The sequence below is a fragment of the Gadus chalcogrammus genome, chromosome 9 (genome assembly GCF_026213295.1).
Source record: "Gadus chalcogrammus isolate NIFS_2021 chromosome 9, NIFS_Gcha_1.0, whole genome shotgun sequence".
NCBI classification, from domain to species: Eukaryota; Metazoa; Chordata; class Actinopteri; order Gadiformes; family Gadidae; genus Gadus; species Gadus chalcogrammus.
In genome coordinates, this window is record NC_079420.1 from 8230519 (window position 1) to 8252523 (window position 22005).

At 47.3% G+C, this 22005-nt stretch overlaps 1 protein-coding gene across 1 annotated transcript in view; it reads left to right on the forward strand.

The window, feature by feature from the left end:
• The window catches only part of LOC130389096 (cGMP-inhibited 3',5'-cyclic phosphodiesterase 3A-like), a 52312-nt gene that overhangs the window by 20542 nt on the left and 9765 nt on the right, over nucleotides 1-22005 (forward strand). Inside the window, exon 2 of the mRNA XM_056598760.1 lies at nucleotides 19147-19359. Within this exon, the coding sequence (XP_056454735.1) occupies nucleotides 19147-19359 (213 nt within the window). The remainder of the gene's footprint in view (nucleotides 1-19146; nucleotides 19360-22005) is intronic.

Here is a 22005-nt window from a genome sequence, read left to right on the forward strand (position 1 = left end):
CCTTCACTTTCATTAGTTCTCCTTTTGCTTTGTTCCTTCTCCCTTTTTCTTCTCCTTACCAAGGTGCCAAGAAAATGCTGAAACAAACAAATGTCTCCATTAGAAAAGGTTATTTGGAAAGATATTACACTGTGTTATCTCATATTTTGTATTATTTTCTTATCTTTCCCCTTTCTTTCCTATTCTTTTCTCCTTCTTTTCCTACTCGTTCGCAATCTTTCCTAATGTTTCCCATTCTTTCCTTTTCCCTCTCCACTCCCTTGTCCTTCTTTCCCGGTCTTTCCCATCTCATCCCATCCCATTAATTCCCCATCCCACAGCCCAATCTAGCCCAATGAGTGGTAAACGGTCGTGCCGCGGTGCTCTGCCATCTCTTTTAATTGGGAGGGCATCGCTGCGGGCGGAGAGATGAATTAGTCATTACGGCGACAACATTACGGCATCGAGCTGCGGCTCCATTAGCGAGGCCGCGGCCGCATACGTTCTCGCTCGCTCTCTCGTTCCCGCCGTCGTCGTAATGATCGTTTATTAAGCTGCTGTTCTGAGAGTCGTTCTGCGCGCCGGGCGCCCTCGCCCCTTTCCACGGTCAGTGACCACGCCGTCGCCGCGTGTGTAATGGGTGTAATGCTGTTACCGTAATAGTATTCCGATAAAAGTCATTCACGACTTTCGCTCTTACAGGAGTGTATCGGGTGACGGGATCGGACCAGGAAGGTAACTCGTGGTTAGGATTACCCCAGAAGGCCGGTGGGTACATTATTCAACACCCCGAGTCCCGGGTGTTGAGTTTCTATGATTGATTACATCTCTTTTAAAGGGACATCGTGGATTAGACCAAAATAGATTATGGACAACAAGGGTGTGAGTGTGAAGCTGAACGTAGCACGTTGAATATCACAGCTTGTGTATTTGTAGTTGATGCACATAATCTGCAAATTGATTTTCTAATGTACATTGCAAACCTAAATGATGACCATTGAAATCCTAATAAAACGAAAAGCGGTTGTCCGACTGACAATCGCTTTTCGTTCTTCGTCGGCCAACGTTTGCAGCTCCGACTCGTGACACATGATGTCACCCGTCCGTGGCGGCGGTCCCGTTGCTTAAAACAACTTTGTTAAGCAACAGCGAGGTTGTAAACAAACAACCCTACAAACCACGGAGCACTTCTTCTTCTTCCTCACACTCAAACCCTCCTTCACTGCAGAACCCACTCTGAGGAGAAGGGGGATGGCCATGTGGGAGCGTGAAGGCCAACCCTGGCCCGATGCAGACACAGGTTCTGCTGAGCAGGGCAGCGAAGTCTCTGCGACATTGAGGTTCTTAGGAAGGTATATACGCCCTCGGTCATCCAGCGTTGAGCTATGGCTATAGCTTGATAGACATCACAGGGGGGAAAACATTGTCGCTTTGTGCCGTTTCCTTATAGGGGATTTGAAAACGTGCAAAATAAAAAACACCATCGTATTAGGACAGCTACTGTTTTTCAAACGTTCCTAAAAACGTACAGGCAGCTGCTTCTTCTGTGGTTTTTCATAGTTCCTGTCAGTGTGTCTCGTTAACAACTAGAAGCAGCGTTCTTTAAAAGCTAAGCGCTCCTTCTGGGTGGGATGTGGTGGGTCACGGTGACATGAGGCGAGGTATGCGGCCCTCCGGGACGGGGTTTGAAGACGGGGGCCGTCTCAGTAGCACCTGGCCTGGGCCCAGGGCCTCGGACGTGGGGGAGCGAGAGGTTGCGTGAGCACACCGCTCATTAAGCCCCCCGGCCCGCCAGGTGGACTGCAGCTTGGGTTTACACACGCACACACACACACACAGACACACACACACACACACACACACACACACACACGCATATCTGCATACACACGCTCGCACGCACACACATTTGAACGTACGTACGCACGCACAAACAAGCATATGCATGCACACACACACACACGCGTGCACAATCCTGCACGCACACCCACCCACACACACAAAGACACACACACACTCACACACATTCATGCATGCACACCCACCCCCACACACACACACACACACACACACACACACACACACACTTACTCTCTCACACCGCCACGCACACGCACACGCACACGCACACATATACAAACATATGACATTTGGCTCACATAGCCTCTAATGGGATCATCCTCAGTGTGTTATCAATGTAACTCTATCAGTGATAATGCAGAGTGTAATCAGTCTCAGGTTCTGCCTCGAGTGGAGTCCCATTTGCCGTGCTGAAGCGACAGGCACCTTTTGGCCTGAATGCAATAAGTGGACTTACGTCATCCACATTAAGGCCAGCTCAAAGCAGAGATATTGAACTCAGAGGCAAGGGGTAAATTACAATTTGTAACTTAGCTGTGAAATACCTTATATGGACAAAACAGGACCATGTTTCTAACTGTCAGTAGCTGCTGCTTATAATTAAGTTTCACAGTATCATGAGAAGTGTAATATATATGATAGTGATATGATAATATATAATTTCATATCTACATTTACAATATATATCTGTTATAATAATAACAACAATAGATATAATAATAACGTACAATAGTTTCATTACTTTTCATATGCACGTTACAATGGAATACTATTTAATTGTGTCCCTCATGTAGAGTGCTCCTAATGATGAATAACTATTGTGAATTGTGAAATAATTTCAGGGGGTGAAGACGGAGAGGAATATATCATGAAGTCCTTGTTATTTCTGACTTTGACCCAGTGTGTTTTGGACTGCAGACAGTGTTGCGACAGTGCCGGTGTGAGCTGGTAGCCGGCCCGGGGCCCTGGTCCTGCCCTAATGGCCTTGGCAATAGGGAACGCATATAGACTTAGTAATGGAGTCTCGGCCATGTGTTTGTCTCCTCCTGCCCTGCTCTGATTGGTCGCTGGTTCTTAATTACCTCTGCAACTGTTTATCCATGCTGTTTGCTCAGATCCTTATCAGCCCTAACAGTGTTTTAACTCCCACGGAAGAATGTCCAGTGTGAGCATGTAGGAGAAGCCGAGAGGAAGTGTGTGTGTGTGTGTGTGTGTGTGTGTGTGTGTGTGTGTGTGTGTGTGTGTGTGTGTGTGTGTGTGTGTGTGTGTGTGTGTGTGTGTGTGTGTGTGTGTGTGTGTGTCTGTTTGTCTGTTTGTCTGTGTTTCTATGTGCATGTGTTTCCATGTGTGTCGATGTGTGAGTCTGTGCGTGTGTGTCTGTTTGTGAGTGTGTGTGTGTGTGTGTGTGTGTGTTTGTGTGTCCGTGTGTGTGTCCATGTGTGTGTGTGTGTGTGTGTGTGTGTGTGTGTGTGTGTGTGAGAGTGTGCATGTCGTTGGATATGTTTGTAGACAGGGGTTAAAGAGTATGGAATGCAGAACATGCAGATTGTGCAGAGTGATATCTGGGTGGTGGTTGATCTTGTTTTGCGTCTCATAGTCAGGATGCAGGCTGGACGACCAATCAGGACACATTCATGGCCCTGAGTACGTTTTATTGGTCTGTGAATTGAACTATAACTAAAGTTATATCAAAAAATGCATCCCCTTTTGAAAATGGCGGTACCTTTATGAAAACTCAGTGTCCATCTGCACTCGGTATGAAAGGTTTTTCTCTTTGTTAGGTCAAGGTATAAGAATGTTTCCTTTTAAACTGTGCATATAGGTGTCTGAGTGTGTGTGTGTGTGTGTGTGTGTGTGTGTGTGTGTGTGTGTGTGTGTGTGTGTGTGTGTGTGTGTGTGTGTGTGTGTGTGTGTGTGTGTGTGTGTGTGTGCAAATGTCTGCGTGCATCTCTGTGTGTTTATGTGTGTGTAACCCAAGCCTTGGCCATCTGTGTGTGTGTGTGTGTGTGTGTGTGTGCACGCGCGGTTTTGTGTGTGTGTGTGTGTGTGTGTGTGTGTGTGTGTGTGTGTGTGTGTGTGTGTGTGTGTGAGTAATGGACGCTGTTTTATTGGCCAGCTCTTCAGCAGACTCTATGAGTAATCACATAATGCCTTCTCTGACGTCAGAGACGTTGCCGTGGAAACGCACTGCGCCCGGCTCTGGGCGGGCCTTCCCCTTTCTTTTTTTCCCTCTCCTCACATCTCATCCTGTATGCTTAATACTCCACAGCCCAGATGGAAGCGCTGCTTCTCTGTCTGATATAGATCTCCAGTCTATAGATTTATAAAACACCCACGGTACAACACACACGCTCTCAAGAATGGGACTTTTTCGTCTCCTCTGTTTTATTTATCACTTATTTCGGGGTGTTTTATATCTTTTCCTTTGTTCCCTGTTTTTCATTTAATTTCTCTTCGTCTTTTCATCTGATCAGATGGTCCTGTATAAACTGTATCATTGTTTTATATTGTTCTCCATTCATCTTTCCTCTCCTCTCCTCTCCTCTTCTCTCCTCTCCTCTCCTCTCCTCTTCTCTCCTCACTTCTCTCCTCTCCTCTACTCCTCATGGTGCTCGCTCCTCCCCATCTCTCCCTTCTCCTCCCCTCCTCTTCCCTCCCCTCTCCTCTCTTCTCATGTGTTCTCTTCTCTCTTCTCATGTGTTCTCCTCTTCTCCTCTGCTGTCACCTGTTCTCTCCTCCCCTCCCTTATCCTGACCTCACCTCACCTCTGCTTTCTTCTCCCCTCCCCTCTCCTCCCCTCCCTTATTCTGACCACTATCTCTACTCCCTTCTCTCCTCTCTTCTCCTCACCTCTCCACTCTTATTTTCAGTTCCTTCAACCCCGCCTTTGTATTCACCTTTTTCTCCCTCCCTCCACCTTTCTCCCTCCCTCCACCTTTCTCCCAACCTCCATCGTTCTCCCTCCCTCCACCTTTCTCCGGCTCTCTTCCAGCAAACTCTGCAGTGTCCCCTGAACCACCTCTGGGTCTTGTCCCCAGCAGAAGTACTCATTCTTCTCTCTCTGCCTTTCATGTGTTGCTAAATTCCCCTGAACGACTGACCTCTCTCTCTGTCTCTCTGGAAGTCTTTCCTTTATAGTTTTCCGTTTTCCCTTCGCTCGATGCGCTCTGGTGGATGAAAGGAAAACGCGGTCCCTTGTGTAATTGTACCTACAGATGATTCGTACCGTTCCAGGGCTGTCAGTTGGATCCACAGAGGAAACCAGGCAGTCCGGGTTTGAGTTCAGAAAATGTTCAATTTCATGGTCGTTGAATGCAAATCACCCCGTCGAGATTTTAATAAATTGCACATAGTACATTTGGCCGTACAAAGAAAGTACAAAGAGCGATTAAATGTTATTTTCTGTAACTGCTTCAATACGTTGTCGAAGCATTTGTTGACTGTGTGGCGCACAAACACATATGGAAAAAGGAAAGATTCATTTGAAGAGTGCTTCATCATTTCTTTTCCTTCATCTTCTGACTGGCAGGCAAACGGTCAAAACGTCAATAATACGACTTGTCTGGTTATTGTGTTAACTTTGGCCCGCTACACAAACCAAGCCTTTAATGGCTCTGTGTTGTGTTCTCTGTTGTCATCGCTCAAAGGGGAGAGCGTCTCAGAGCACAATACTGGAATCCCAAACCCTTTCCTCCCGAGATGAAAATTGGTCCCTCGCTGTTCTCTTTTATTTATCTTCTTGCTCAAACCGCCACCCCCTGCACTCGTACCGCTCGCTAAATGTCCCGGGCGGTCATGAGTGTGATTGGTGTCTGGTCATCCGGGCGGCAGATTGAGCGGTCATCTGGATGATTTTGTTATACTCGGAAACAGAGACGCTGTTAATGGAACCCCGCTGTCTCTCGCTAACCAACTGGGTGGTTCGGTGGCCGACGCCGTCTCCCCCCTTAGTTCAAGCTCATTGGAAAACCGGGGTTTACTCGGTTTACACGCGTCTCCTTTTTGTGGGTGACAGGAGCGGTGAGGCGTGTGACGCTAGGCTGTGGTGTCGCGGGAAACCGACACAAGCGGCTGAGATCGTCCACCGTCTGCCCACGGCTGACCGAGCTCTCTGTAGGCCGTTGCAGAGCCGTTTCCTGAACCCGGTGACGCTGCAGGAACTTTAGAGCCCACGCAGACGACTCATTGTTGGGGTGAAACTCCAGCCAAAACTCGCAGTTTGACACGGCACAGCGAATTATGAATAGACAAAATGAGAAGGATAACCAGGTTTGCTCAGGAATTGACACTCATAATTGGGGATATTTGGTGTGTTAAGATATTTAACATGATACAATTATATTTATGGAGATTTAACTTGCGAGAAGCGCAATAGTCTTGTAGCCGTTTGGTAATCTTTCAGTTTTGGTCAGTCTATGAAACTTGGACACAAAACATGTCGGATCAGAGCTAAAGCGATCCGCGTTGGAAGCGGTATAGGCGCCGTTCTTCAACCTCCAGGTTGCGGCCCTTCATAGCCGTTTCCTCTAGCGTCACTTTACTGTACATCCAGACGGCGAGGGGGAAAGCGGAGGTCCAGATTTCCGTTGGAGTCATCAGCAGGTTTTTTTCTAACATGCGGCGTGACGCAGGTAGCGGCCAGCTGAGATGTGAGCTCTGTGCGTCCATCCCCCCGGGCCCCCCAGACCCCCAGCTCCCCCAGCACCCATTATGTCCATCCTGGTGCTGCAGTCCTAATCAACTTAGACGGAGGGAAAGTCATTTATTCGAGGATCTGTTTTCCATTATATCAATGCGTGCAACGCAATAAACACGTCGTTCTTTTTACAGGCCGCCGATTCGGCCAACTTTCCGCGGTTTTTTTTTCTCAAACTCCAGGGGTGGTCGGTTGGCGTTTTCTGCTCCTGCATGGCACAGGCCAATCAACAGTGTGTCAGTAACTGTTTCCGACTTTATAGCTCCTTCTTTTCTTTTTTTACGGTGGCCACCTTTCAGTCAAGCATTGTAATTAATTGAACCCCCTTCTCTGCACCTTGGAATACCCTTTTAGGGCTTGAGTTCAGCGGGGGTAAATATACTCGCCTGATGATGCCGCTACTTATTTAGAGTGGCAATGAACGGCCGCTTCATCTAAACCCTCTGCAGAAAGGCCCTTCTTTTTTTTTATTATCACACAACATCAAGTACAGTACAACCCTGGGGATTCTGTCTGTTAAACATTGGCGTGTTCAGCCTCTTCAACGACGTTGCTTGCTCAAACAAAATCAAGCTCCCTTTACATTGCAGTTGCGTTGCTCCCTTGCCCTGATCAACGATTGGCTGATTCAAGGAGATGTGAGGTCAGGAGGTGTTAATAAACGAGGTCCACAGAGGTCCGTGCTGGGTTCAGTCGCATGTCTTCCCAGGGCTGGAGGTTGAGATGGAAGCAGGATGAATGTGGGGAGGGAGATGGTGAAATGGCAAAGGTCTCGGCTAACTGTTTCTTCAGCTGCTCTCCGGGGCTGGCTTTTACTGTTTTGGGAACAAATGAGATTGTGTGACGCAAGCGGAGTCTTTGTTTTTGTCGTTTGGTTTCTTAATAGATTTATTTGAATTTATAATGAAAACCTGTGCTGGTCTTGAACAGTATTTCACTCGTTATCACTTTCTGGTAATGATGTTCTTTTTATTAATGTTATCTCATCCGATGATTGTATATTTTGAGACCAGAGACCAGAATTTTTCAAACTTAATATATTTTAATTGATTTTGAAATAACTAAAGGTGTTAACCAATTCTATGCAAAACATTTTAATGATCCTGGTCCTCTCCCTTGCGAACATGCTTGTAATGAAGTGTAGTTTTCATGTTATTTAACAACAAATTAATTCTAGCTCAAAAGCTGTTCAGTGGATCACAGATGCTTAGGAGAGAAGTTGTATTGTGCTTCTCTGTTATTTCTGTCATCTTCTGTTCTTTCACGTCATCTAGGGACAATCTCTGCCGTAATACAAACATACGACCATCCCTGTCATACATTTTTGACAGATTCTACACATACGCGGTCTCAAGTACTGGCTAAAATGATACTTGGCACAAAGGGGGAATGGTCAAAACTGGTGTGCCCTCTCACCTATAAATCTTTGTATTTATGCCAAAAGTCCTTGAACTCTTGCATGAAAGTATTCCATCACAAGAGCAATCCCAATTAAAATGAACTAACAACTTCATAACCCATGTTACGGTCAAGTTTTTGCAAGATTTTAAACTATCAATCAGGAACTATCATTCATTTGGGTAGCATTATAAAAGTGTAAGACTGTAAATCTCTCTCTCTCTCTCTCTCTCTCTCTCTCTCTCTCTCTCTCTCTCTCTCTCTCTCTCTCTCTCTCTCTCCCATCAGTGAGACAGCGCTGTTGAGAATTAAGATTGATGAACGCCCGGTATGCCTGTGTGGACGTCATAGCTGCTGCTACGTTGTACCTCCTCCCACATGGGCAGCGTTAGCTACATGTAGCGCAGGGGCAGCCTATCACGGGCGGCCATCAGTCAGCCTTCAGGAGCAAAGTGTTCTTTCGTGGAACGTTTTTTTTGTGTGTTTTTACGGTGTATCTGTGTTAAACAAAGGGAAACGCTCGTCCTTGTTGTGTATTTTTACTGGGATTCCTTCCATGTTTGAACAGCAGCTTCAGAAGAAAAGGCGAACAATGTTTTTCCTACCCCGTGGAGAGTTTCACGGTGCTCCCTGCATGTGCACATGAACATCTGTGTGTGCGTGTGTGTGTGTGTGTGTGTGTCTGTGTGTGTGTGTGTGTGTGTCACAGCATTGGCAGAGACCAGCAAGCACATGCAGGCACATACACACACACCGACAAACATACACACACACAAACACAAAAACCCACACACACACAAGCATTCACACGCACACGCGCACACACACATACACACACCAAAAAAAAACACTCAAGCATGCACACACACATACACACACACACACACACACACACACACACACACACACACACACACACACACACACACACACACACACACACACACACACACACACACACACACACACACACAAACACAAAAAAACACACACACACTCGTACACACAAAATAACGCACACAGCTGACACACTGAAACAAAGTTGGTATTAAATATGTGCTGATCTGTGCTGATCTCTGGCGGGACAGCGACTCTCTCCCCCTGGGTGGTCCATCATCATCGTCTCCCAGCAGAGAGCCCCTCTCTAACCATACCAAGTATTACTTTGTCAGAGTAATAATGGGATAGGCAGCGACATGTTCTGCACACGCCAGGCCTTTTTTTGATGTCTAGTAATGTTAACCAATGTGAAAGCATCATGTTGTTGTTTTTTCAGGCTCAAGCAAAATGCTTATGCCTACAATACATTTTTATTTTCATGGCCGGCAAGCTCGGGGTGAATCCCACTGAGTATGAAACTAAGGAAAGATATGTGAGAGACACCGAGGTCAGTGGTTTCACTGGTTTCACTGGTGGTTTACCAGCCCCATTCTGAATCTCCTAATCCTGTTCGTCTGACTCCCCCCCCCCCCCCCGCCCATCACACACACTCTCACACACACACACACACACACACACACACACACACACACACACACACACACACACACACACACACACACACACACACACACACACACACACACACACACACACACACAAACACCCACACCAACACACACACGCAAACATACACACTCGCACTCACTCACGCCCAGACACAGACCCACCCCCTGCTGTCTCGGTTAGCACTTTCGCCCGAACACCGCTGCTTGTTAAGTGACCTTGTCTATCATCTGAAACCCATCTGAGCCTGTGAGTGTGAGGCTTTACCAGCCCACCGGTTCTGTCTCTGCTACTGAGAACACCGGACCATGCTAGCTCTTTTACGAGCTGATAGCATGGTAGCACGCTGACCCAGAGGACAGCCGTGCCTCCCACCTGCGAGAAAAGAGGAAATGGAGAGTTAGGCAACGCATACTGGAACACACATGCAGTTTATTAGTGACTGGGAGTCCCTCGGCACATGCACGCGTACGTTCACACACATAAACAGGCCGCGATGAATGTGCACGTACACACATATGTTCACACAGTTACGCACACAGACAAACCAAAGTACGTCTACAAATGGTCGCACACACCAAAGTATGCACACACACACACACACACACACACACAGTATCCTGACATGTGTTTATGATATGTTGTGAATGTGTCAGTGATTTATAAAGGTTGTAAAGACGGTTGATTTAAACGCATGCGCTGCAGACCATTCTCCTATCTTGTGTTTACTGTGGCGCTGTGGGAATCTTGACGTTATTGTAAATGTACTGTGTGAAGTTTAAGAGTCGGAGAGAGAGGTGTGTGTGTGTGTGTGTGTGTGTGTGTGTGTGTGTGTGTGTGTGTGTGTGTGTGTGTGTGTGTGTGTGTGTGTGTGAGTGCTTGTGTGTGTGTGGTCCTCTCTTGGAACAAGCAGACAATATAGAGTAGTTCGCTGTGTCAGCCCTATGAAAATAAGACGTGACAGGTTCTCGGTCCACGCAGGTGAAATGCCATATGGCTTTTACAATTTAGCATTTGAGTTTCATCTATTCATACATTCCCTCTTCGGCTCAGTGCCTCCTGGCCACAGAGCCATGGATCATGAACTATCAAATAAAAACTTGATATTGCTAAACAAGAATATTGTATTATACACGCCAAACGCACGCTGCAATATTCATCTGTAAATTGTTCCAAAGTACCGTGAACCTTACGCCGAGAGCACAAGTTGTCATGTTTAGGTCAGATCCAAAGTGCATTGTTATTCAACCGTTCGTTAACTTTAAAAGCCTTTCTGACGCAGATTGTCTCTTCCAAAAGAAATATTGTTTGCTGCCAAAGGCAGACTTGTGGTTTTTTATAAAAAAAACAGTTTTACTGGGGAAAGTAACACCCACCCTTTGTGTTTGACAATACACCATATTGGCAGGAATGTAACGCTATTTTTCATAGCACTACATAAATCCTGCGGGAAGAATTCTGTTTTGGTTCAAACTATGACTAATGGTCTCTCTATCTACCTGTTTTACCTATCTGGTCTTTTCTAAATCATCTCATTTCAAAATGCTATAAAAGTACAGCAATTATTTTTTGAGACAAATAAATCAATATTGGCATTTAAGTTTTGAATGAAAGCATGAATTATAAATGTCCAAATAAATATGTCTGAAGAGGACTGGTCCAATGGAAATGCATTGTGGGAAATAGAAAGATGCATTGTGGGAAATAGGGAAATGGATTTTGGGTAATAGTGAAATGCATTGTGAAAAAAAAGGGAAATAGGGACATGAAATAGGGAAATGTATTCTGGGAAATTAGGGAAGTGCATTCTGGGAAATATAACTCTTTATAATACCGTCTCCATATCTTGTGAGCTCTGTTCCAATCGCACATCATTAGGGAAATAAGACTAGATGATATCCACTGACAACACACAATCAAATACTCGACTAGCTTTCACTGGTGGTGGAATGGGGATAGGATGAGTAGTATTTGTATTCGACCCTAGGCCAACGTGTACAGGGTTTGATCCCCATGTGTCCAGTGACCAACCCTTCCCTGCTCCATGTATCTACGTTCACGGAAAGTTGCCTGGATGGAAGCGTTTTCGAATGTTTTCTGAAATGACCCAATTGCATTGGAAGCAATACTTAACCTCCCTGTAGCCGGCCTGGGCCGAGCAACGATATACTTGACTGGCTCTCACTTGGGGTGTTGGGGGTTAGCATGGGTAGTAATTGTATTCGACCCCCCGGCCAACGGGTTGAGGGTTCGATCCCCAGATGACCCCTCCCTGTTCCTTCCTGGGATGTATCTGTGTTCACGGCAAGTCTCTCTGGATGTCTCGCGCCGCATGCATGTTTTCTGAAATGACCAAACGATATTGGAAGCAGTACTTAACCTCCCTGTAGCCGGTCTTGGCCGAGCCGGGGGCTAAAGCCGCCCCACAAAGCCCTGCTGGCACCTTGCAGGCCGTACGCAGCGCTGGCCTGTAAAACAAATAAACAAGTGAATGCTGTGTTTCCAGACTCCAGCGGCAGCAGCAGCAGCAGCCCTGACTGGACCATTATACACTAATGGCTTTGGCATGTCCTTTTTGGGGGTAAAGGAGCGGCGGGGGGTTGGGTGGAAGGGGGGTGGGGGGGGTGGGTGGTTGGGGGGGGTTGCCAGGTCTGCCTAGTCCGTTCCCCCCCTTTTTCACCCGGTTAAAAAAGAAGAAGAAGAAGAAAAAAAAAGGTGTAGTTCTGGGAATCTCTGTGCCGGTGCCCTGAAAAGTGTTGATGGTAAAAAAAAAAAGCAGTTCGAACCATGTGATGTAGTATTGGATACAGAAGTATCACTCAACGTGGTCTCGGGTTCGAAGCGCCCGGGTGACGTTTACCCGGGCGTGCGCACTCTGCCCCTGGGCTCGGAGCGGGGCGCACTGCATTGTGTTTGATGTCGTTTTTGAGGTCAGTATGTAGGGTAGTGCCGCGGAGGGTTTTTACTCTGGGGAGGGCAAGAAGAGAGAGAGAGAGAGATAGAGAGTCAGAGAGAGATGGAGAGAAATATATATAGAGAGAGAGAGCTCTACAGAGGCAAGGACAGAGAGACAGAGAGGGAGAGATTCAGAGTTAAAGAGAGAGAGCGAGCTCTACAGAGGGAAGGTGAGAGAGACAGAGGAAAATAGAGATATAGACAGTAAGAGATGGATAGAGAAGGACAGAAAGAGAGGGAGAGAGCTCTACAGATGGAGGGAGAGAGAGAGAGAGAGAGGAAGATAGAGAGATAGAGACAGTAAGACAGAGATAGAAAAGGAGAGAGAGAGACGGATAGAGGAAGAGAGAGAGAGTAAGAGAAAAAGGGGGAGATACAGAGGGAAAGAGAGAGTGAGGGAGAGGGAGACATAGAGAGGAAGAGAGAGATAGATAGAGTAAGAGAGATATAGAGAGAGAGAGAGAGAGAGAGAGAGAGAGAGAGAGAGAGAGAGAGAAAGAGAGAGAGAGAGAGAGAGAGAGAGAGAGTGCGCTCTACAGAGGGAGGAAGAGAGGGACAGAGAGAGAGAGAGAGAGAGAGCAAGAGAGAGAGAGAGAGCGCTCTACAGAGGGAGGAAGAGAGACAGAGAGAGAGAGAGAGAGAGAGAGAGAGAGAGAGAGAGAGAGAGAGAGAGAGAGAGAGAGAGAGAGAGCGCTCTACAGAGGGAGGAAGAGAGAGACAGAGGGAGAGAGAGAGAGAGATGTGGGCTGCCAGATTCGGTCGCCGTCGGGGGAGATGCTGCAGGACTCACACACTCACTGCTCCCATTAGACAGGCTTTACTCACTCACAGGAACGCGCAGGAGACAAATCCCATTGGTCACACTTCAGGAAGTGGAAGACGGGGAGAAAAGGAGTACAAAGGGAGGGGGGCAGGGCGGTAATCGTACAGTAGACACAGTACAGATGCAGCGACGGTGTGTGACACACACACAATCAGTGCGCGCGTGTGTGTGTGTGTCTGTGTGTGTGAGTCCGTGCGTACGCGTGTGTGTGTGTGTGTTTACGCCTGCCCGTACTGGCCAATGAGAGAGATGCTTTGCGAGTATGCAAATGCAAAAAACGGCTTATAGGTGTACATGTGCTAATCTATGCGCACACACACGTGTGTGTGTGTGTGTGTGTGTGTGTGTGTGTGTGTGTGTGAGAGAGTGTCTGTGTGCGTGTGTGTGTCTATATGTGTGCGTGTGTTTCCCCCTCCTTACGAAGGCCCCCTCACTTTGGCAGTTAGACTTAACGACTCCCTCCTGTGATGACGCAAATGGCCCACGCTAGCTGACCCCCGTGGTACAACTTGTAAAATATTAGCCAGCAGGAATAAGGAGATGGCTTTTCCTCCACTCTCCCACTTAAACAGGCCAGGAAGGCGGGGTTCGTGAGCCCAGTCCTCCCAACCAGACCCTTGGCTTCTCAGGCTGGGCTGGAGGGCTGGAGGGCTGAAGGGGGGGGCTGAAGAGTCCAGCAGCTCTAGGTTAGCGCTACGGTCTGAGATGTTCTTGCCTCACTGTTCTCCACACACATGCTAATGATACGCAACCTTGATGTTAAGACTGACACTACTGCCTATTGCACAGGGGGCCATTTCATTTTATGCCATGACTTTGTTTGTATCTGCCTTTTGAGGAGCGGACCACAATGTTGCAGGAAATAATAATACATTTGTTTTATCATTTATTATTGTTTAATAGTCCCTCAAAGACCAGGTTTAACTACTCCTGTCAAGTCATAAATGATCGCATTTGTACACGAGTTACACATCTTAAACCTCAAAGGGACATAATTCAGATCTATGACTGGGCCACATGTGCAGGTATGGTTGACGTCCCCGGACTACCGCCACCTGCAGGTGAAACAGAGAATGGCATGTCAATACCACACAAGTCTTGAGAAGGTTGGTCTGTTGACTTGATGAATGTGATGCTATTCTTTTTTAAGTCTATGTTCGTGTTTGAAGCCCTATTGAGCCAAGTGTTGAGTGACCTACATTCTGACAGGGGAAGTGATCATACTCAGTGCTACAGGAGAAAACATACAGACGTCTTTGAACGACCACAAAGACTGAACAAGTAAGCGAAATACCGAGTCACCTCAGGGTAAACTTTAAAAAACCTTTGTGTGTGTTTGTGAATCTCTCTTGCTTTTACTCAGACCAAACCATGACCTCCCAACACTGCAGCAGGGCTCTGATTGGATCCTGTCCCACTATCCATACCGTAACAACAACAAACAACACAGTCCATTGCCTTCGTGTTAGCCGTCGTTATTTGCAGCCTTATTTTGCTAATGCTCTCTCTCGCTTGCGCTCTCTCGCTCTCTCTCTCTCTCTCTCTCTCTCTCTCTCTCTCTCTCTCTCTCTCTCTCTCTCTCTCTCTCTCTCTCTCTCTCTCTCTCTCTCTCTCTCTCTCTCTCTCTCTCTCTCTCTCTCTCTCTCTCTCTCTATGTTCCATACCCACCTCTGTTGCCATCACAGCAAGGGTGATGTGCTTTGGAGTCCTCTCTTTTTTACAGGAGGAGGTGGGTACGGCTGTATTTGTTTAAATGCCAATGGACCCTATGCTGGTGGGAACAGCACCGTTCAAACTACCACAGTGTTATCTTCCAGACAGTAAAACCTCACAAACCGACTGATTGAGTTAATCATGTATCCTTCCTCTCAGCACAGAGATACGCTTGCATCCTCCGTGATTCCTCCTCCTCCGGTTACACACACACACACACACGCACGCACGCATGCACGCACGCACACACACACACACACACGCATGCACACACACACACACACACACACACACACACACACACACACACACACACACACACACACAGACGCACATGGCAGGTCTGGGTACCGGTATAAACCGGCTGTGTCATCAAATGCCCTGATGGAGCGTTCAAGGAGACACACATCAAACGCCAGGGCCTGAGGGACAGAACTGGACACGGGTTCAAACAGACACAGGAAGAACGCGCAGTGCCCAGTGGTGAACCAAACGTGGTCACGACGGTTATAGTTATTAATATTAGAGTAGCAGTTAGGCATGATTCTGTGCTCCATATTAAGGACAAGATGCCGTTTGATCCTCCAGATGCCATCTTGTGAACGAGCCGCTTCTAAACGAGGTAACGTCTGTCTGTAGACGGCCCCCAGACGGACGACTACTCCACGTTGATTGATTTATTTTTTATTAAATGCTTCGGGTTTGGGTAATGAGACCAGAGGAATCAGGGCCAGAAATCCTGGAGTAGAGTCGGGTTGGAAATACAGAGCGAGAACGTGGACTTCAAACTTCACAATAAAAATTTAAATTTGACTTCAAATTAAAAGTGCTGGATTGTGTCCAAGTGCGGCGTGTGTTCATTAAAACTACACAGCGCGGCTTCTATATTCTTCATTATCTTTGAAGGGCAAACAACATGCTCGACGTGACACAGACGGTGTACCACGCCTTAACGTGTCATGTCTGTTACCTGAAGAACATGTACGTACGTCCGGTGACATTACACACTATAATTAAAAAAACGCCTCTCGGATCCCCAGCCAGATGTGCGGACTCGGAGCGGCCTGGGGGAAGTGGCTTCTTAGCGCTCTGTTGGCACAGGCAGGTCAATAACAAACAACCCAGTGGATTCCAGCCCCTATGTTTGTGCGTTTGACAGCAGCCTGTTTGTCCAGAGCCTCGGAGGAAAGGGAAAGCTGGCCTGTGGTTGGTGGCTGGGGGCCATCATGGTGGACAAGGCCTGCTCTGCCCACTGGTAGCCCGCACGGCTACGCACTTAGCACTCCTAGCACTCTTAGCAGCGTCTGGCCGGGGCGGCACACCGCAGGGTTTCCGCTGGCTGGCACTATGTGAGGCGGTAGAATGTGGCTCACTCACTTTTTTTTTTGCTGTATTGTTGTTGTAGGGTTTTCTTCAGGCGTTTGGCGACGTTTCGGTGTGATCGCTTTACGGTCGTCGTGAATAAACCTTGGGATGGGGTTGGGGATTAACTGTTTATCTATGGACTTTTGGGAGCCCTTACCTTTGACTTGCTGGGCTCTGAATGTGCTGTGTTCATCCTGGAGGGATGGGCCTCTTTTTCGGTGTACTATGTTACAGTGGGGAGCTGTGCACCACATAGGCCGTTTCATGTGAACCTGATTGTGATTTATACGACGTTAACATTTGTTGAATGCCTCCTTTGAACTCTCCCTTTTATTACACACTATCTTGTGGTTGTTTTTAACCTATAAATATTTAGTTGGATCATAACTGTACACTAAATCCACACAATTGTTCCTTATCAGAGCCAGAAACAAGGAAAGGGGTTGATGTTGATCACCTTGTTTGAGTGTCATGTTGCTTTTGTAGCTTGCGTCACAAAAAAAACCCGCATTCTTCAACTTTTAAATAAACTCAAACTACTTTACCCTCCCAAGTGCTGTTGACAGACGATTGTCAGACCGATATAAATCAAGAGTGTTGCTTCAAGTGAAGGTAAGACACTATGAAATCGGGCTTATTGTGAATTACTAGAAGCCGTAATGAATCTAGCGGGGGGTGAAACAAAGGGCATCACTTCTCCAAACGTGTCCTTTCTAAGTAGGGGCCTTGGAGATGAAGAGGAGAAATATATTTCAGAACTCAGCTCAGGCGGCCTGTTCCTGCCTGCAGGGTATTCGAGAAGAAAAAACCTCAAGAAAACATTTCTGAGGAATCATCATTCATGTGTGGTTTGAACTCTTCAGACACAATGAAAAGTTACAGCAGCAATGTCAGATATTTGTGTGTGTGTGTGTGTGTGTGTGTGTGTGTGTGTGTGAAGGTGGTTTCTTTTGGGCTTTTTAGTTTTGTGTTGTTTATTTAACTGAATAATTCATTTTGAGGGCAAATAGGGCATTTCATAATTGAGTTTTGACAAAGTGCAGTGTAGCATTGATTTTAACACAACTAAGACATCTCAATTCAATCTCTTTGAGTGGCTTTGACTGGTGAACTGTTCACAAGGATCGTTTTCATGTATGTCTTTATTACATTTTCATTGCAGTTGCACCTTTTCCCCTGACTGGGTTGTCATCCTGTCACAGTGAGGCGATGAAGAAAACTGGCTTAAGCAAGACCCCAGCATTGTTGACGTGAACGCGCACAGCTCCTCCGCTCTATTAGGAAAAGCCTGTCATCAGCGGCATTAGACGGCAGCGCACCGTAGCCATTACAACTCTCCTACACGGCTCGACTCTTGTTGAGTCCCCCCTTTTATTTTACTCTCAAACTTTCATTAAGTGGCGGCGTTTTAATGTACGACGGGGTGTGCATGGCCTGATTGGGCTTTTTATGTGACTCCAAGACAGAGCACTGATTGCTCATGCCCTTTATAGTTCCGTTAAACATTAGACCGCGACGTACCGGGGAGGAGAGAAGCTATTCTTCGTAATCGTACTTCATCATGATCAAAGTCCTTTGTCAAAACAGGGCAGTGACCGGCTACGCAATGGCTGCCATTATATTCAGAGACAGAAACCGGTGGTGAGCCAGTAGTACTAGTGAAGCTCCAAGAGGTCTGTTTCTAGTCTAACGGATTACCTCTGAGGATAGGGACCTGACCATTACCCACGTCAACAGCAACCTATTGCTTTAGAACGGTAGTTGGACCGCTTGTGGGAAACGCTCCATAAAGAGAGCAATGATCCAACCCCCTACAGACATTGCCCTTAACTAAAAACCTCCTGCAGACCCCCCCTGAGTGATCCCGGCTCTGCACCCTGCCCCGGCCCTGTTCCTCCAGCCCCGAGGAGAGCATGGCTTCCACATCGTGGGCCGTTTGTCTGCGCTGGCTCGTGGAGTCGGGGGCATCTCCATCACACCGGGGTAGAGGGAGCTCCTGAGACCCTGAGAGGGGACCGGTCAGGGGAGTGGAAGGGGGTTTGTCGTGCGTTTTGTTACGTTTTCTGGTGGGTTGTGTGTGTGGAGGTCCTGTGCCTCGCTCCCTGCAGAAAGCGAGGCTCTGGGGTGACTCCTGTAGCAGTGGAAAAAGGGCTTTAAGAGCCCCGCGGGAGCACACGGCGGTTGGTAATTAGACGGCATAAAAGTCCTCACTTTCCACCGGCCCATTAGCCGGTGAATGGGAACGAAAGTAAACCGAACCTGACTGTGAAATTCTATTAGAGTCCGACGCTTTAATGGAATGTGAAAAGCAGGCGCGCACTTCAGCGTTTATGTGGCGCTGGGCTTTCTCACGTCATCGGGCCCCACTCCTTCTCTCAGCTTGTAAAACACACCAAAGACTTAAAGCCGCATCCATATATTTCTGACCACTAGAGGGAAGCCATTGGTCGTTACGCTCGTTATGTAACGCGATAACATCTATTATGTAAACATAATTTTTGTAGAACGGATCTTGTAAACAAAATCTAGGAGCTTTGCTCCTTAATCCTATATTATACTCCCACTGCAATGCCGTATTATTGGATTTGTCTGCAAACTTTCAAAAGACAAATTAAAACCAGACCGGTCTCTGGGTTGTTCCGATCTATTCTCTTCATGAGAGGATTTGTAGAAATAACAATATTTTGATTGGTCCCAAATTTCTCCGCTGGGATTATGGATGTACATCTGACCTTCTCCTCCCCAGTCATTTGTCCCACCGAAATAAAGAGAGAAGCAGTGAAGTAGCCGGCTGACCTAGCACACAAAGTGCCCATACTCACCCTTAGCCTCTCTCTCTGTGTTTCCACAGATGTTGCCCCACTCAGAATGGGACCACAAGAGAGGCTCCAGAGGCTCCCAGGTCGGTGCCATCTCAGTGTTCACCTTCATTTACATCACAGTGTGTCATAGTCCCATGGCACACAACACACACTCACCCAATTGTGTAGTAATCGTCTTGTCTGGGACCACAACCATGTCACTATTATATCGATGCATCTCCCAGCTCCAGGTTTTACTCATTGCTTCCAATTAGCTTTGGCGGTGAACTGCATTGTTCAGCTTTATGCTCTGTCTTCCCACCAGCATCTCTGCAGCACTGTGGTTACCTCGGATTTGGCACCGACTACGTTTTCTAAGGCTGGGGGGATTTGAAGCGAGTGAAAGTAAAGCACATTGAACACATGCGGGGCCTAATAGAGAGAGCCAAAACACATGCTTGTGTCCGCTAGGCTTCCTTCCACAATCTCTTCTGTACATATGTCGTGCCGTGTGATTGAGTGTGTCTGTGTGTGTGAGTGTACGTGCGGTCGCTCTCAATCGTGTGTGTACTTCCACTGCGGTTCTCGATCTGGGCTCGTAAACGTGCATAGGCGCTGTGTATTTTTTTTTTCTTTCGTTTTGCCGGTTGGAGAGGTGATGTATAATCGCATGGCAGAGCTCCAGGGGTACAGGGGGGGGAACAAACAACCAGCCGGGCCAGCGATGGTGCTGGCCAGGCCCGCTGTTGTTGTGGTGTCACCGTGTGGCCACCAACCTTATCAGGGAGGATATCCTCCACCCAAAGAATGCTTGGAAGGAGTGTCTGCCGTGAGGCGGGTTGCGCTCGCAATAAACACCGAAGATTTAGCTGGAAAAACCGCGAGGGGAGTTTTGCAAAGGAGAACTCATGAATGTAGATCATCACTTTTTACCGTGAAGGATGATGCGTGCGTGAGAACTGAGTGCTGACCTGGACTGTGATGCACTGTAACGTGAAGTAACAGTACATCTGAGCGTACTTTAACTAAGTGTCGATCAGCATTTTTTCGCACACTTTTTGAAACGGTGTCAGAATATGAATTAATGGCAGAGGGCGACCGATGCCAGGCCAGGCCCGTTGCGTTTGATTGATGGAACCCCCAAGCTGTCAGAGTCGGGCTCGGGTTCCAGACCTTTCTACAAACACTGGGAAAAGTGAACACAGGTTCCACCAGGGGAGTTCTCCTCCCCGGGTCCAGATCCTAAGAGCTGACGCGTCAGAACCCAGGCGCTTGTCTTGGCCTCCCCTCTCATCTCCTGCCTGTTTTCCTTTGGCTCCCGTTTCCTGGGGCCATATTGTTAGCTACAAGACAGACTAGTTGTGTAGTGTGCGTGTGTGTGTGTGTGTGTGTGTGTGTGTGTGTGTGTGTGTGTGTGTGTGTGTGTGTGTGTGTGTGTGTGTGTGTGTGTATGTGTGTGCGTGTTTGTGCATTGGCGTGTGCGTGCATGTGTGTGTGTGTGTGTGTGTGTGTGCGTGCGTGTGCGCGCGTGTGTGTGTGTGTGTGTGTGTGTGTGTGTGTGTGTGTGTGTGTGTGTGTGTGTGTGTATCCTACACGTTGTTCTGGAACTGGTAACCAGCATGGTTGATTGATTTTTACTGGGAAGTGTTTGCCAATATGCATACACCCCCTAACCCCCCCCCCCCAAAACACACACACACACACACACAAAGACACACACACACCCTCCCACCACCTCCTTCAAACCTCTTTACAGCGTGCGGTAGATGTTAAACTGTAAGGAATTGGCAGTGAATCGATGTATAGAAGGAAGGAAAGAAGGAGTGAGGGAGATATTTGCATTCGACTTGAAAGCACATTGGTTTTGGACCAGTTTACCCGAGGAAGATTCGCTAAAGCAAAAGGGGCTGCCTGTCGACCGAGCCTTGTGTGACTCTCTAACCCCAAAACATTCGGAACCCATAACTGGTCAACCCAAAACACGGAGTTGGCCGTTTGGAAGAGCGGTCTGAGCGAACCCGCAAGCCGCCACCCCAGACGTCACTTTGAGGTGCATTCAAGTCTTTCTACACACACAACTTCAAAAGTTTTGAATCAGCGTTTTATCACATCTTCCCTCTGGGAGTTGCAGTTCCCGGGTGGACATCTAATACGGCTTCCTTCTGTCGTGGGACTGGGGTCTTTGGAGGAGTTCAGTTGTGGGCTGGGAAGGTTCAAGAAGAAGACTTTGCTTTAAAAGCATTCGTCGACCACACAGAGGATGCGAGCAACAGGGAGGGACTCCTTTGTTTTGGTACAATTTACATAAGTCACATATTTTTCCCGGAATGGACGCAGCGATCCACGGAGTGATGTTGTTGTTCGGAGCACTCTTGTTGTTTTTTTTCTTCATTATTACGCTAAACCATTACTACCGTCAGACTCTTATGAGACTATGGTGAGTCTGTGGTGGGGTTGGAGGAGCCGGGACCTCAGCAGTGCTGATGGGGGCTGAATATGTGACCACATCCATCTTCCTTTGGTTTAAGTCACCCAGGAAACACCATCTGCTTAGTGCCGTGTGTCTGCTAATGTTTCCTAATCCTCCTCTTCTGCTTTCATTTAGCTCTCCGTTTGGGTTGTTTGTTGATCATTCTGTTCTTTCTCCCTATCTATCTATCTATCTATCTATCTATCGATCTATCTATCTATCTATCTATCTATCTATCTATCTATCTATGTCTATCTGTCTATGCGTCTTTCTATCTACCTATCTGTCTCACTGTCAGTCCCTCAGTCTCTCTGTCTGTATGTTTGTCCGTCTGCCTGTTTTTCTGTCTATCGACTTATCTGCTTACAACTCATGTTTGTCAGTCTTTCCTACAATCCTTCCTTTTTCCCTATTCTCCTTCCCTTCAGTCCGGTTCCGC